Source organism: Pan paniscus, chromosome 4, assembly GCF_029289425.2.
Source record: "Pan paniscus chromosome 4, NHGRI_mPanPan1-v2.0_pri, whole genome shotgun sequence".
Lineage (NCBI taxonomy): Eukaryota > Metazoa > Chordata > Mammalia > Primates > Hominidae > Pan > Pan paniscus.
The window spans coordinates 35,538,972-35,553,374 of NC_073253.2; the positions used below are offsets into that span (position 1 = coordinate 35,538,972).

Consider the following 14,403-nt stretch of genomic DNA (forward strand, 5'->3'; position numbering starts at 1 on the left):
ATTTCAGTAGCGAATATTAAAATTACATAATGTATATGTTAGCTTAAATCTCAGTAACACATTCTCAAGAAAATCTTAAGAACCAGTGCCAATATTTCAGAAGTGTATGTCATAAAAAAAGGACAACTTCATGGTTTTTAAACATCTTTACAGATTAGTAAACTATTTTGGTATTCAGTATGACCTTCCAGGTTTCAAATCCTGGTTTCTTCTCATGAATTCCAGAATTCTTTCCACTAGGGATTTCCACAATTTATAGAAATACTTAAATAACTTTGATAGGTCATAAGCTACTCTAAGAAGTAACTTTGTCCAATTAAGACATTTGCCTTCAAAAATTTTTAAAAATATTTTACTTTGAATATTTTAATAGTAAACATTATCCAATACCATTCTGAACAAACCTACCAATTTGGGCCAATTTGATTATTCTCACTGAAATTTTATCTCCTTTAAAACATATGATTTTCTTTGTAAATTTTGCCTATGGTAATTTCAGTTTCCCCCCCTTATGACTCTTGAATGTCACATCTTCAAAACTTTTCCACTTAAGAACCCAGACTGTTTCTTTAAAAGAAAATCGGGAGCTCTTCAACTTAGCAGGTTTCTCAATTGCCTCTCTCCTTTCCAATGAGCTGTACTTTCTGGACAGAAAGTTCAGTTTAAAGAACCTCATAAGGACCTGTACACTGAAGAATATTTCTCCCATATCCCAGAATCTGTGTCTGCAGTTTTCAATGGAATCATTCTTTTAGGCAAGGTCCTATGATATGGTTTGGTTCTGTGTCCCCACCCAGATCTCATGTTGAATTGTAATTCTCAGTGTTGGAGGAAGAGCCTGGTGGGAGGTGATTGAATCATGGGGGTGGACTTCTCCCTTGCTGTTCTCATAAATGAGTTCTCAAGAGATCTGGTTGTTTGAAAGTGTGTAGCACTTCCTGCTTTACTCTCTCTCTCTTCCCTGCCAGCCATGGGAAGATGTGCTTGCTTCCCCTTCACCTTCTGCCATGATTCTGTCTCCTAAGGCCTCCTCTGCCATGCTTCCTGTACACCTTGTGGAACTGTGAGCCAGTTAAACCTCTTCTTCATAAATTACCCAGTCTCAGGTATGTCTTTATAGCAGTGTGAGAATGAACTAATACATCCTATTACCCTGGCACTCCCTTTAACAGTGTACATAACATATGTGACTAGAGACCCTACTAAACATGGCATGGTATCACAGACTAGATTATCAGATTAGCTAACTGTTATTAACACAGTTCAGGGCACAGAAACAATGAGACACAGGATAGGGAAGTGTTTGGGGTGGGGGTGAAACCCAGTAAAAAAAAAAAAAAAAGCACACCAAGCAACAACTATTTGATAAGAAGGGTCTCAGAGAGCCATGAAATAGAGCTAGAAATAGATGGAGATGAAGTATGGTGTAACAAAACACACACAGAGACAAACAAACAAAAGAATAAACTTTGGAGCCTGAAAGATGTGTGTTTGACTCCTGCCCCCGGTCATGTACAAGTTGCAAGGCCTTGAGCAAACTACGTAACCTCACATTAGTTTTCTCACTTGCAAATAGGGATAGTAACACTTACTTGGTTGTGCTGTGACAGGCATATGGAAATAGGTCAATAAAACAGGAGTCATGACATTACAGACAGATTTAGCCAACTTTACACCATGCCTATAATTGCTTTTTCAAACTTTTTTCTAAATTAATTATCACATGACATTTCAAAAGACTTAAATATTAGTAATAGTATAATATATTACCATTCATTCCTGATTACAAAATTGGGCACCTGAGTTAGGACGCCAAGCCTGCCACATGCTCATCTGTTTTCCATAGTATGTGGGTCTGTCTTCAACAAGCAACACAGAATGGCAGCACTCCCAGCTCTGATTCATCAGGAAGCACAACCTCAAACTGCCTGGCTTCCAGGGCTTATTAGAAGTCCTTCTGAGCTGAGAGATACTTACAGAGGCTCAGCTGTAAGACATACCATCCATTCACCCTACTAAGCACTTTCATTTCTATCCACACATTAATTTGGGACACAGGAAGACTACACCATACCTAGGCCCACGCCCTGGGAACCGTGAACACTGAATGAACCTTGTGGCTTGTTGGTGGCTTTTAGCAAAGACAGACCTGAGAAACTGCCACCCATGACATCCCATGCTTCATTTGCATTCAGGTCATTGTGGAGCACACTGTCCTCTCTATGGCTTCTTCCCTGAAAGTGGAACACGTGACACTTGTCTTTCAGGCTTTCGTACTGTTAAAAACTTTATTTTCCTTGAAACTCTGGTATGTTACCTCCTTTCTCTAAATGAGAACCACTTCATTGCTCCTGTTATTCTGAGAGCTCAAAGCCAAATGTGAATCTCAATTACAATATTTGTGTTGACTATTATAATATTTATGCCATTTTGTTTTCCCTGATCTTGATTCCCAAATTTTGCTTCTGTAGTTATTATTTCATTATATGGTTGTTGGGGTTTTGTTGTTGTTTTGTAAATGGCTATAAATGCTTTGTGGGAAGAGTCATAATACAGGTGTATATTTAAATACTTCACATGAAGATGCATGAATATGCATATGCATTTGTATTTGTGTTAGCAATCCTACCATTTACTTCTTGATCATCTTGTGGCTCTTCCATGCAGTAAACCTGAAATGAATCAATGACATCTTCCTTGTTCATGCTCCAGTAAACTGCAATTGTTGTGCTGGTGGCAGAATTTGGTTCCTGAGGTTCTAATCTAGGAGGCTGTGGAACTGGAATATAAACAAGTTTTATTGTAACTAATGCTGTTTTTATTAATTTTTTGGGCAAAAGTTACTTATGCTTGTTGAAAAAAATTCAAAGAATACAGAAATACATAGTATAAAAGTAGAAGGGCTCTCTTGTTCCCCCAAACCCCCAACCCCAATTATATTCTTTTTTATTTTTTATTTTATTTTAATTTTAACTTTAATTTAATTTTATTTATTTATTTTTGAGACTGAGTCTCACTCTGTCACCCAGGCTGGAGTGCAGTGGCACGATCTCGGCTCACTGCAACCTTTGCCTCCCAGATTCAAGCGATTCTTCTGCCTCAGCCTCCCAAGTTGCTGGGATTATAGGCGCCTGCCACCACACCTGGCTAATTTTTGTATTTTTAGTAGAGACAGGGTTTCATCACCTTGGCCAGGATGGTCTCGAACTTCTGACCTCAGGTGATCCACCCACCTCGGCCTCCCAAAGTGTTGGGATCACAGGCATGAGCCACCACACCGGCCAATTTTTTTTTTTAATCTGTTGAGATGGAGTCTTGCTTTATCACCCAGGCTGGAGTGCAGTGGCGCAATCTTGGCTGACTGCAACCTCCGCCTCCTGGGTTCAAGCAATTCTCCTGCCTCAGCCTCCTGAGTAGCTGGGATTACAGGCCTGCACCACCACACCTGGCTAATTTTTGTATTTTTAGTAGAGGTGGGGGTGCACCATATTGGTCAGGCTGTTCTTGAACTCCTGGCCTCAAGGATTCCACCCGCCTCAGCCTCCCAAAGTGCTGGGATTACAGGCGTGAGCCACCGCGCCCAGCCGTATTCTTTAGATGCAATCACTGTTGAATGTGTATCCCTCCACAATATTTTCTATGCATTTGTACATGTGCACATATATAATACACACAGAAATAAACAAAAATGTATTCCAAAATGGGATCACTTGAGAATACTCTTCTACAGTCCTATAGTTGGAGCAATAAACTCATGTAGGTTAGAGGAGGCAACAACTGACTTGCTTATCCTTCAAAACAAAACACATGCTTTGCTAGATAACCAAGGTTGTATCATTCTGTATCAATATAGATTCTATATTCACAACAGAGGCAAATGAAACCCTTTTAAGATATAGTTGGTGTATCTTCCAGCCAGAAAAATACTTGCAAAAATAAAATATCAAAATACACTTTCTGAAACGACTATCCCATTTTTTCTTTCCAACATGGCTAGCCCTATCAAATTTTTTAATTACTAACTTTTTAAAAATTAAACAAAATATATAAAAACTACAGAAAAAGTAGCCTACTGATTCAGCATACATTTTAGACACCTAGTATAACTCTGTTGTTCTGAATTTTAATGACAACAAAATCCTTGGATGTTTTCCTAGAAACTTGTAAAGTTCATGATTATGCGTACAAACATTAATGGTATATGCAATGCCATAAATCAAACTTCTATGCAATTCTCCCCCAAAACTTATGACATAAAATCTTTGAACATATTTTACAAATTAGAGGAAAAGGTTATTCCCATAGTTGAAAAAATAGCATGCTTTTTTTTTTTTTTTTTTTTTGAGATGGAGTCTTGCTCTGTCACCCAGGCTGGAGTGCAGTGGTGCAATCTCAGCTCACTGCAACCTCCACCTCCCGGGTTCAAGCAATTCTGCTGCCTGAGCCTCCCTAGTAGCTGGGATTACAGGCTCCCACCACCACGCCCAGCTCATTTTTTTGTATTTTTAGTAGAGATGGGGTTTCACCGTGTTGGCCAGGCTGGTCTCAAACTCCTTGACCTCAGGTGATCCGCTTGCCTCGGCCTCCCAAAGTGCTGGGATTACAGGCATGAACCACTGCACCTGACCCAATAGCATGTTTTTACACTTATTTTTTATGGTTTTTTTTTCCAGTCAACAATTTCCTGAGAGATAAGTTTACTGAAATATTAATAATATGGGCCAAATTTTATGAGATTACTTTATTAAAAGTGGACACCAAAGGAAAAGAAAAATAAAGATCAGTTCAGCAAGAAGGTACAAATGAGAAAAACATAAATGGGTCTAAAGAATGTAGCAAAAAGAGACAAACTGAGAAGATGCAATAGCGATAAAGAACTGAAAAAATACATAGTTGTGAAAAACGAGAAGCAGAAGAGGAGAAGGGTCAAGCTCATGGACTTCAATGCAGAGTGGCTGGCCCAAGGTTAAACACCAGATCCATCCCCTCTGTTATCTCAGCCTCAGTTTCCCCATCTTTAAAATGAGAAAACAATAATAATAGTATTACCTCCCAGTGTCATTATAGGAAGCAAATAACATCTATCGAGTGCTTAGCAAAGTGGCTGACAGGTAACCAGTGCTAACATTCAGAAAGCAAAGGGGCCTTGGCAGGAGCACAGGAAACAGAGGGGCAAGGCAGGAAGCTCCTGAAGATGAGGGCTGAACGAGGGACCCATCATCTGGAAAGCCACAGAGGCCACAGAGGTAAGACCTGAGGAGCGAACTGCATGCTAAGGCAGAGGCCGCTGGTGAGAGCGCCTCCCCAGGAACTGATCACGGGTCAGAGACCCTGATACTGTCTTGGAATTTATTGCTTGTCTTCCCAGCAGGAAATGGATGTCACATTCTAAATGAGTCTGTCCAGAAAAATGTAGTTCAGTAAATTTTCATGTTACCCAGGTCTATGAAAGGACCAAGCAGAATGTTTCAAAGATTGTCGATCATCTTTGAAGCAGTATTTGAGAATTACTTGAGGCATGAACAGTGAAAATGCTCCCCCTTTTATCCTATGAATTATACATGGAGCTGTATCTGCTTTTTAAAAATGAAAACATCTTTCACATTTCTCTCTCTTTCTCGGGTAAATTAACAAACTTAAAAACTGATTAATTGATCCAAGAAAATCACTTAATTTCAAGGAAGAAGCAAAGTATGTAGGTTAGAAATTTTGTTTTATGTGCTCCTTCCCCCAAAAGCATTAAAGGTAAAACACCTTTTTTCAGAAACAGGAAATACTTTTACTTTTCAAAGGATTCTAAAATGAAAAGGGAATAAGAATATTCCATAGATATAATCTAATAATAATGGCTGGATTTACAATTCTTATGTGGTAGAACAACATCAGAGACCCGGAGTTTAGCAACTCTGTTTACACTTTTACAGTAATAAACTTGAATAAGTATGATGCTGGCCGGGCGCGGTGGCTCATGCCTGTAATCCCAGCACTTTGGGAGGCCAAGGAGGGCAGATCACTTGAGTTCAGGAGTAGGAGACCAACCTGGCCAACATAGCAAAACCCCATGTCTACTAAAAATACAACAATTAGCTGGGCATGGTGATGCACGCCTGTAATCCCAGCTACTGGGGAGGCTGAGGCATAAGAATGGCTTGAACCCGGGAGGCGGAGGTTGCAGTGAGCCGAGATGGTGCCACTGCACTTCAGCCTGGGCGACAGAGTGAGACTCCGCGTGGGGAAAAAAAAAAAAAGGTATGATACCAAAAAATACCAAAATGAAAGTTTAGGGCTTCATTATAAGAGGCTAAGGAATTGGGTGGAAGAATCACCCCTCTGGCCTGATGAAATGTGCCCAAAAAGAACCGCCACACTTGGGGAGTTAAGCATTAACCAAACTGGACTTTGGAATCTGTGACCAGATACAGATTTCCACTCAACCTGGCCTTTGGAACGTCCTCAGGAGAGCAGCATTATTCACAATAGCCAAAAAGTGGAAGCAGCCCAAGTATCCACCAATGGATGAATAGATAAGAGGAGGAAAAGTTTCACATGTTACAACATGGTAAGCTTTGAGGATATTACTCTAAGTTAAACAAACCAGTCACAAAAAGAGAAATACCGTATGATTCCACTTAGATGAAGTACTTAGAGTAATCAAATTCACAGAAACAGAAAGTAAAATGGTGGCTGCCACAGCCAGGAGAAGGGGAGAATATGGAGAGTTAGTGTTTAATGGATATAGAGCTTCTGTTTTGCAAGATGAAGAGTTCTGGAGAGGATGGCAGTGATGGTTGTACCACAATGTGAATATCCTTAATGCCACTAAACTGTACAATTAAAAATGGGCAAGATGGTAAATTTTGTTATGTGTATTTTACCACAGTTAAAAAAAAAAATCCCCAGGTGCCAGCATCAAGGAAGCCTAGATTCATGTTTGTTTATCATGATCTGTTTCTCTCATCTTTCTCAGCAGCACTCTGCCTTTTCGCTGTGGGGCAGACTCTGAAGCCAAACTCCCCTGCCAAACACACCCCAACCGGCTGTGTTTTCTTGAAAACAGAACATTTTTCTGTTCCTCTCTTTCCTCACCTTTCTTCACCTGTCAAATGGGAATAACAAAACCTACCTCCTTGGGTTATGGTGAGATTAGATGATTTGATATGCTTAACGGTTTCCACAATGCCAGCCATCGTATAAGCATGGAATAAATCGTATGGGCTGCTACTTCTCATTGGAAAACTCACATCCTTTTCTCATTGTATCTGCTTAGTTTAGGTAGGGGGTCATCAGATCAACTTTTCAGGTCACAGGTGAGGACTTCTGAGAGGTGTCACAAAATGCACAAAAACTACTTAGCAGCAAGTCAACACCCTGGGCTCCAATTTTGTGAAACAGACGCACAAAGTAACATTTATGGCTCTGAGATCGGTCTCTCCATAAAAGGCTTCCAGCCACAGGGACCGCCATGTGCACTTGCTGAGTTAATTGTTAACACTTTGTGACATTTTAACTCTGTGACCTCTAAAATATATTAAATGTCCTCTCATTGCCCATTAAGTGTTGAAAAGCATATCCTCCTAAATGAACAGTGGCATATAATGAATCCCTTAAAAGCAAAAGACCAGCTCTGTTAATCAAACTTTCTTAGTTTGCAATCACTGCCCAAGTCTAATCCCTCTTAAAGACATTACAAGAAAACACTTTGAGACATTTCTAGAGAAAATCCATTAAGATCAATGATTGAGCTTTTAATTTTATAAAGGGCCGGTGGGGTTTTGGGTTTTTGTGTGTTGTGTGGTGTCGTGTTGTTTTTGTCTTTTTAGACATACAGTAGCCTTTTTAGTAGTTACTAAATTAAAACTCTTTGTACAGGAATGAAAGTTAATCATCAATTTAAACACAACAGCCATCTTTTTTGTTTTTGTTTTTTGGGGTTTGTTGTTGTTGTTGTTGTTGTTGTTTTTAGACATGGGGGTCTTACTATGTTGCCCAGGCTGGATTCGAACCCTTAGGCTCAAGTGATCCTCCCGCCTCAGCCTCCTGAATAGCTGTAATCTTTGAGGTGATTTTGGAAGACTACAGCATCTTTTAAGGAGGACATCTGAGCATGTTGTACAGTAAGAAAAACTTGGTAACTTCACTGAAACATGGCAGCTTTAAAAAATCTAAATAAGTTTCATTGTCCTGTTTGTTAAAATAGCACATTAAAAAATATTGTGAAGAGCTGGCAGGATGCTTCTGACAGCTGAGTGGGAGGCTCCTGGCTACAGATCATGGTGCTGAGCTGATAGTTCTCTAAGCTCATCTGTTTAGTTTGAAAAAAGGGGAAAAGAACTGAATTGAAGAGGGGAAAACCACTCATAAAGAGAAATCTGTTTGACACGTAGGAAAACATTTGACTTCTTTTTTCTTCTATACCTGGCTGCTGGTATGAGGCAAATGAGAAGAGAGGGAGAGAAATCCTATTTTTAAATTAAAGAAAAAAAAAAGAGGAGACCCTTTGGTTCCATGGCTCCTTCCACCTCCTCAATCTCCAAGCAAGTCATAAAGCTTCAGATGGAAATGCACAGAAATGGGATGTTCCTCCCATGCTCAATTTCAGAGTCTAGCTGTAACATTTTACAACTAATACTTTTCTTTTTCCAGTTACATGTCTTTACACTCAAAATCTTTTGTATATATCATTACATACAAAACAAACAAGCAAAAACTGCCATATTTCATCTAGGTAATTAATATATTAAAATGCTTACCAGCCACTTGTTTTAACATCTGGTCACTTCTTGCCGAGCTGTCATCATAATGTTCAAAAAGGGAAAACGCAGCAGGCATTTTCTCTAAAGAAGCAGTGCTCTCCATTGCAGAAAGCAACCTATCAGGGGAATAGAGCTCTACATAAGTTAAAAAATTATTAACATACAGAATGAAAGTGAAAAAAATTGTTCAAAATGAAGCTGGTGTTGGTAGTGGTGGTTTGCATAAGGCAGGGCCTCTCACTCTATCCAAAAAAGGATTTAAAGCTTTAAAGTCTTGAAATATATGTCTAAAATCTATTCTTAGGCAACTGGTAATATTGGAAATTTCATTCCTATATCCTCTAGTTAGAAAGATTCTATCAAGCAATACAGTCTTAAGTGTTTTACCTATAAAGTTGGTCCTAAAAATTACTTCATTTTAGGGATTATTTTCTTTATTTCCTAAAGGGAAAGGATTTATATCCAAAGCCTTTCATACCCACTGAGGCTTCAAAGGATAAAAATGCTAAGAGCACATCTAGAAACTTACACACTGTAGATGTCCTTGTTCTCAAACCTCAATATTAAGCTTCTAATCATTTTGTCATTCAAAACATGTTTATTTACTATGTCCCAGGCATTGTGCTAGGTACTGGGGAAAGAGCAATGAGAGGATAAAGCCTATCATTCATAAAAGACTAAACAAGCCACAATTTCTAAATCAACAGCTTTATGGACTCAATACCCTCATTAGCTGGAATGCCAACTGATGCTAAGTCTAAGTATTTGTATCCAGATGAAATGTGGATTTAAACAAATAAGACAAAAAGGCTTCATTTCCATGGATGTCTTGGTTTTCCCAGCAGACCCACTGCACTTGCTGTTGGAACTTTGTTCTCCCAGACACTTGCTCAGCTCCTTCCTTGACTTAATTTAGATCTCTGTTCAAATGTCAGCTCCTCAGAGAGTACGCTACTAATACAGCCTTGCCTGCCCCCTCCATTCTTCACTAGGCTTTGTTTTCCCCAGACTTATCACAGCCTCTTCGGTTTTTGTCCGTCTGCTTCACCAGAATACCGTTTATATGCAGGAAAGGACTTTATTTTGTTCACTACTGTATTCTAATGCATTACTTGGCACATGGTGGGCATTTAATAAACATATTTTGAATAAATAAGAGGCCAATAGTTTTGTGGGGGTGTGGATATCAGGATCTCAGTGACGGTGGATTTATGGTCAGTATGAAGGAAAAATATTATAAAATAAAACTGAATATTTAAAGAGTGACTTCTACACTTACTACTGTCAGAAACAATAAAATTCACTATCATTTGATTTAGGGGAGGTGGTTCCAGAGGGGCTTCAAAGAGGAGGTAACATTTGGGCTGGGTATTAATGAGTGGGAGTTTCCTAGGCAGAAGAGAGAACAAGTAAGGGCATTGCAGATAGAAGAAGGGTATGAACCCAGGCATGGAGATGCAGCCAAGTACAGCACATTCGAGGGCCAGAGGGCACCGTGGGAGTTGGGAAACACAGACAGTCAGGGATGAAATAGAAAAGTCATTTGTGGCTTGACTATAAAGAGCCTTTCATACCCACTGAGAGTTCAATTTTGTCTTTTAAGGCAGGGAGAGCCACAAAATTGTTATAAAAGGGAAATTTAGATGACTATCTTGGCAAGTGTCTAAGGAAGGATCAGGGTAAGCAGAGGAGGGAGGTCTGAGGTCAGGTGGGAGAACCCCATAGGGTCTAGTGAGGGAAGACAGCACGAGCCTAAATTAAGACTGTGGGGATGGAGAGGGTGGAAATGATAGGCTCAGAATGAACAAAAATGGTGCCCCATACATGCACTAAGCCCTCTAAAAACACACATCACTGATGTGTATTAATGTAGGACATTTTGTAGCACAAAGGCTCTGATTGTAGGTACCACAAGCAAAATGTTAGAGTTTTCCCTTATGCACTGAACCTATTCCAGTTTAACATCAGCATAGGAAAAGGCAAGCAGACATCCTTTTAGAAGCAGGTCTTACAATGGTTGCAACTCCTTTTCATTATTATAACACAAAAGAGCAAAATGGAGAAAAAAAATGAATCCCCTCAACAAACAGCATTTTCTAAGCAAATGTGTTTTTCAAGATATGTAAATGTTTAGTCTAAATATGCTTGACAGCATTCCTTAATTTAAGCATTTTTAGTGTTGAGAAAAAGCATTTAATATACAAGCACTGCCTTTAGAGATGTAATACGAAGGGAGGGAGAAAAAGTGGCAAGGTAAAATAAACCACAACTGACTCTTGAGCAAGACGGGGTTTAGGGCACTGACTCTCTGTACAACTGAAAATCCATGTGTACTGTTTGACTCCCCAAAAACTTAGCTACTAATAGTCTGCTGTTGACTGGAAGCCTTGCCAATAACCTCAAGAGTTGATTAACACATATTTTGTATACGTATTATATACTGTATTCTTAAAATCAAATAAGCTAAAGAAAAGAGAAATTCCTCAGAAAATCATAAGGAAGAGAAAATACACTTACAGTACTGTACTGTATTTATTAATACCTTAAGTTTACATCATCTCTTCACAAGATGAATCACCTGAAATGCTGAAATGGAAGGCAACGGTGGCTACAGACCTCAATCTACTGAAAAGATCAAACAATTCAACTTCTTCTTGTAATGTCATGACTTTTCTCTCTTTCTGGGGAGCACATCCAGGATCACTAGTGCCACTTCCTATGGGTATCATGGCGTTATTCAAGGTTTATGGTATCACACCGAATATGGTAAAAAAAAAAATAGGCAAAAACCTTAGGAGATCACTTTTTACTGCAATATACAATTTACTGGAGAGACTAACTGCTCACAGGGAGATGATTAGCGTGACACAGTTTTTTAAGCAGAGATTCACAACACTTGAGCTCATCACAACAGCAACAGGAGGTGGTTACAAAATTATTAAAGTAGTATGGTAGCAGTATAGTTGTAGAAATTATTTGAGTAGTACAGTATTACTACAGTTAATTTTATGCAGTTATGATTTAGTACTGTATCTTTATGTTTGTTTACATTTCTCCCAACTGCATATGGTGCTATGGACGGTGGTGTTTGTGTGCATAAATGTTGATGTTCTTAATTTTTATAATAGATTTGTGTATATTTTATGATAGTAAATGATAAAATAGACTAATATTTACATATATTTTATGTACTTGTGACATACCTAACATTTTCTTAATTTTTCAACATTTCTGGGCTATGCAGTTCATCTTTGAGTTTTTTTCAAACTGTCACAAATCTCAAAAAAATTTTCCAATATATTTATTGAAAAAGATCCACATATCAGTGGACCTGCACAGTCCAAACTCGTGTTGTTCAAGGGCCAACTGTAGATAATTAGCACTTCTTATAGAAAGGAACATCAATAACATTGAGACTTTGAGACAGAAGTTTTCTTGAGGACATGGAAAGCTTTTCAGTGATGGCGCCCAGCTTCATCAAGTGTGTGCACGTGTACATGCACATGTTTGACAGTGCTTTCTTTAATTGTTCATCTTTCTTCACCAAATCCCAGAATTTTGTTGTCTTTTTTCTTTACAGGAAAATAATGGTTAGCCCAAGTGTACTCTCCTTTAAGAGACAGGCAGCTTTAGCAAAAAATTAATTCACTATCAACTGGACAATGAAATAGAAATTAATTAAAATGACACACAGATGAACACATTTAAGCACAAAACCGAAGAAAGAGTATTTAGTATTAAGTGGATGTCAATTTATATTTGCAATATTCTGATGGTTAGAAAGGTAAAAACATTCTATTGCATTTTTCAACTTTTCACTCACCAAATTTTCTTACTGAGCAATAACTTCCATGAATGGATAAAATATAAGTAAGCAAATATGCGTCTACACTGTCCAGTATAGATGGAATGGCACTGTAAATCCATGTGCTTTTTGGATAAAAAGAAATGTCAATAATATTTAGAAAAAATAATTTGTTTAAAATAAAGGAAACTGGAGGTGGGCAGATCACTTGGCCTGAGGAGTTCAAGATCAGCCTGGGCAACATGACAAAACCCCATCTGTACTAAAAATACAAAAAATTAGCAGGGCACGGTGGAGCGCACCTGTGGTCCCAGCTACTTCGGAGGCTGAGGCAGGAGAATTGCTTAAACCCGGGAGGTGGAGGTTGCAGTGAGCCAAGATCGTGCCACTGCACTCCAGCCTGGGTGACAGAGTGAGACCCTGGCTCAAAAAAATATAGATAGATAGATAGATAGATAGATAGATAGATAGATAGAGAACTCGGAATAAGGCCTGGGTATCAGTTTCCAGACCTGATTGGTGTGTCTTAGACTCGTCTGTGAGAATTGGTAACAAGCAGATGCCTGGTCTCACTCTGGAAATTTTGATGTAGTGGATCTGGGGTGGGACCAAAGGATCTTTGGTTAAACAAATTGCACAGGTGATTTAGGCACAGCCAGTTTGGGGCATTACTGGGACAAAGGATAGATTGTATAAACCAGAACTTTCAACCCTGGCTGTGCATTAGAATCATCTAGGAAGCCTTAAAAATGCTCATCTACACCCCAGAGCAATTAAATCAGAATCTCAGAAGATTCAGGCATCAGCATTTTTAAAAGCTCCTTGGGGAATTCTATTCATAACAGAGCCACTGTTATAAAACACTTATTGATTAATGTCAATAAGTCAAATTATTTTCAAAAACTAACTGGTAATATTCTGTTGAATAGAATTTGTTTTAGGTAAATAGGATTCATCTGTGTGATTTCAATTACCTAAAAAAATCATATTTCTAATCTAAATCCTTTTTTATATTATAATACATTATAGATACAAATTTCTGATTTTACTCTATGCTGTATCACAATTTGAATTGGGATGGAAGTAAACTGAAGATGGTATTTACAATTTAGAAATTTACATTTAAAATTACACTAAAAGGAGAAAACATTAGGCTCAAACCAGAAGGAAAGACCTCAGGTCTTGCTATGGGACAAAAGGAAGAACGTGTCAGATCTGTTGGAGAATTATAATATGAGATGCTCTGAAAGATAAACATAAATCTGATGTTACATGTTTTTATAGACAACATGTTTTCTTGTTGAGTGTTTTGCTTTTGGAAAGAATGAAGAATTCTCTTAGATGAAGTGTTAAAAACACCAACAAAACAAAACAAAATCAAAGGAGGGAGATTCATTTAGGTTAGCTGAGCAGAAAGAGAAGATAAATGCATGACTATCTTTTGAAGAGAAAATGATAGAACAGTCCATTAAAATTACATAAATCATAAAATTACTCAAGGCAGATATGAATGATTCTTTCAAATACTCATGTTTAACCAATGCATCTAAGCATCTACAAAATGTTCTATATGCAGTGACAGGAAAGATGGCCTAGATTAGGCTGAAAATGCAGAATACATCTTGAGGAAGCAGTTAAAAATCTACATTATGATAATTGTTATTTAACTAAAGCACATGCAGTTTTCTTTCAAAGCTGTCATTTAGCTTTTAAAAGCACTGTGTCTAAAAGTGAAAATACTGTAGTCCACTAAATGCATTTTTTAATTGGCAGCTCATTTTCCATAAAGCACCAAAATATTAAAAAGCAAGCATCCAGTCATGCTGTTTGCCACTACATTGTATC

At 38.3% G+C, this 14,403-nt stretch overlaps 1 protein-coding gene across 2 annotated transcripts in view; it reads right to left on the minus strand.

The window, feature by feature from the left end:
* The window catches only part of CMYA5 (cardiomyopathy associated 5), a 105,593-nt gene that overhangs the window by 32,630 nt on the left and 58,560 nt on the right, over nt 1–14,403 (minus strand). Inside the window, exons 6-7 of one of the 2 annotated variants that reach the window (XM_003822278.6) lie at nt 8,751–8,869; nt 2,630–2,779 (exon numbers count right to left, since the gene is read on the minus strand). In XM_003822278.6, coding sequence (XP_003822326.2) covers nt 2,630–2,779; nt 8,751–8,869 — 269 coding nt within the window. Of the gene's footprint in view, nt 1–2,629; nt 2,780–8,750; nt 8,870–14,403 lie in introns of those variants that run through there. The other variant, XR_008625358.2, reaches the window with a different exon arrangement.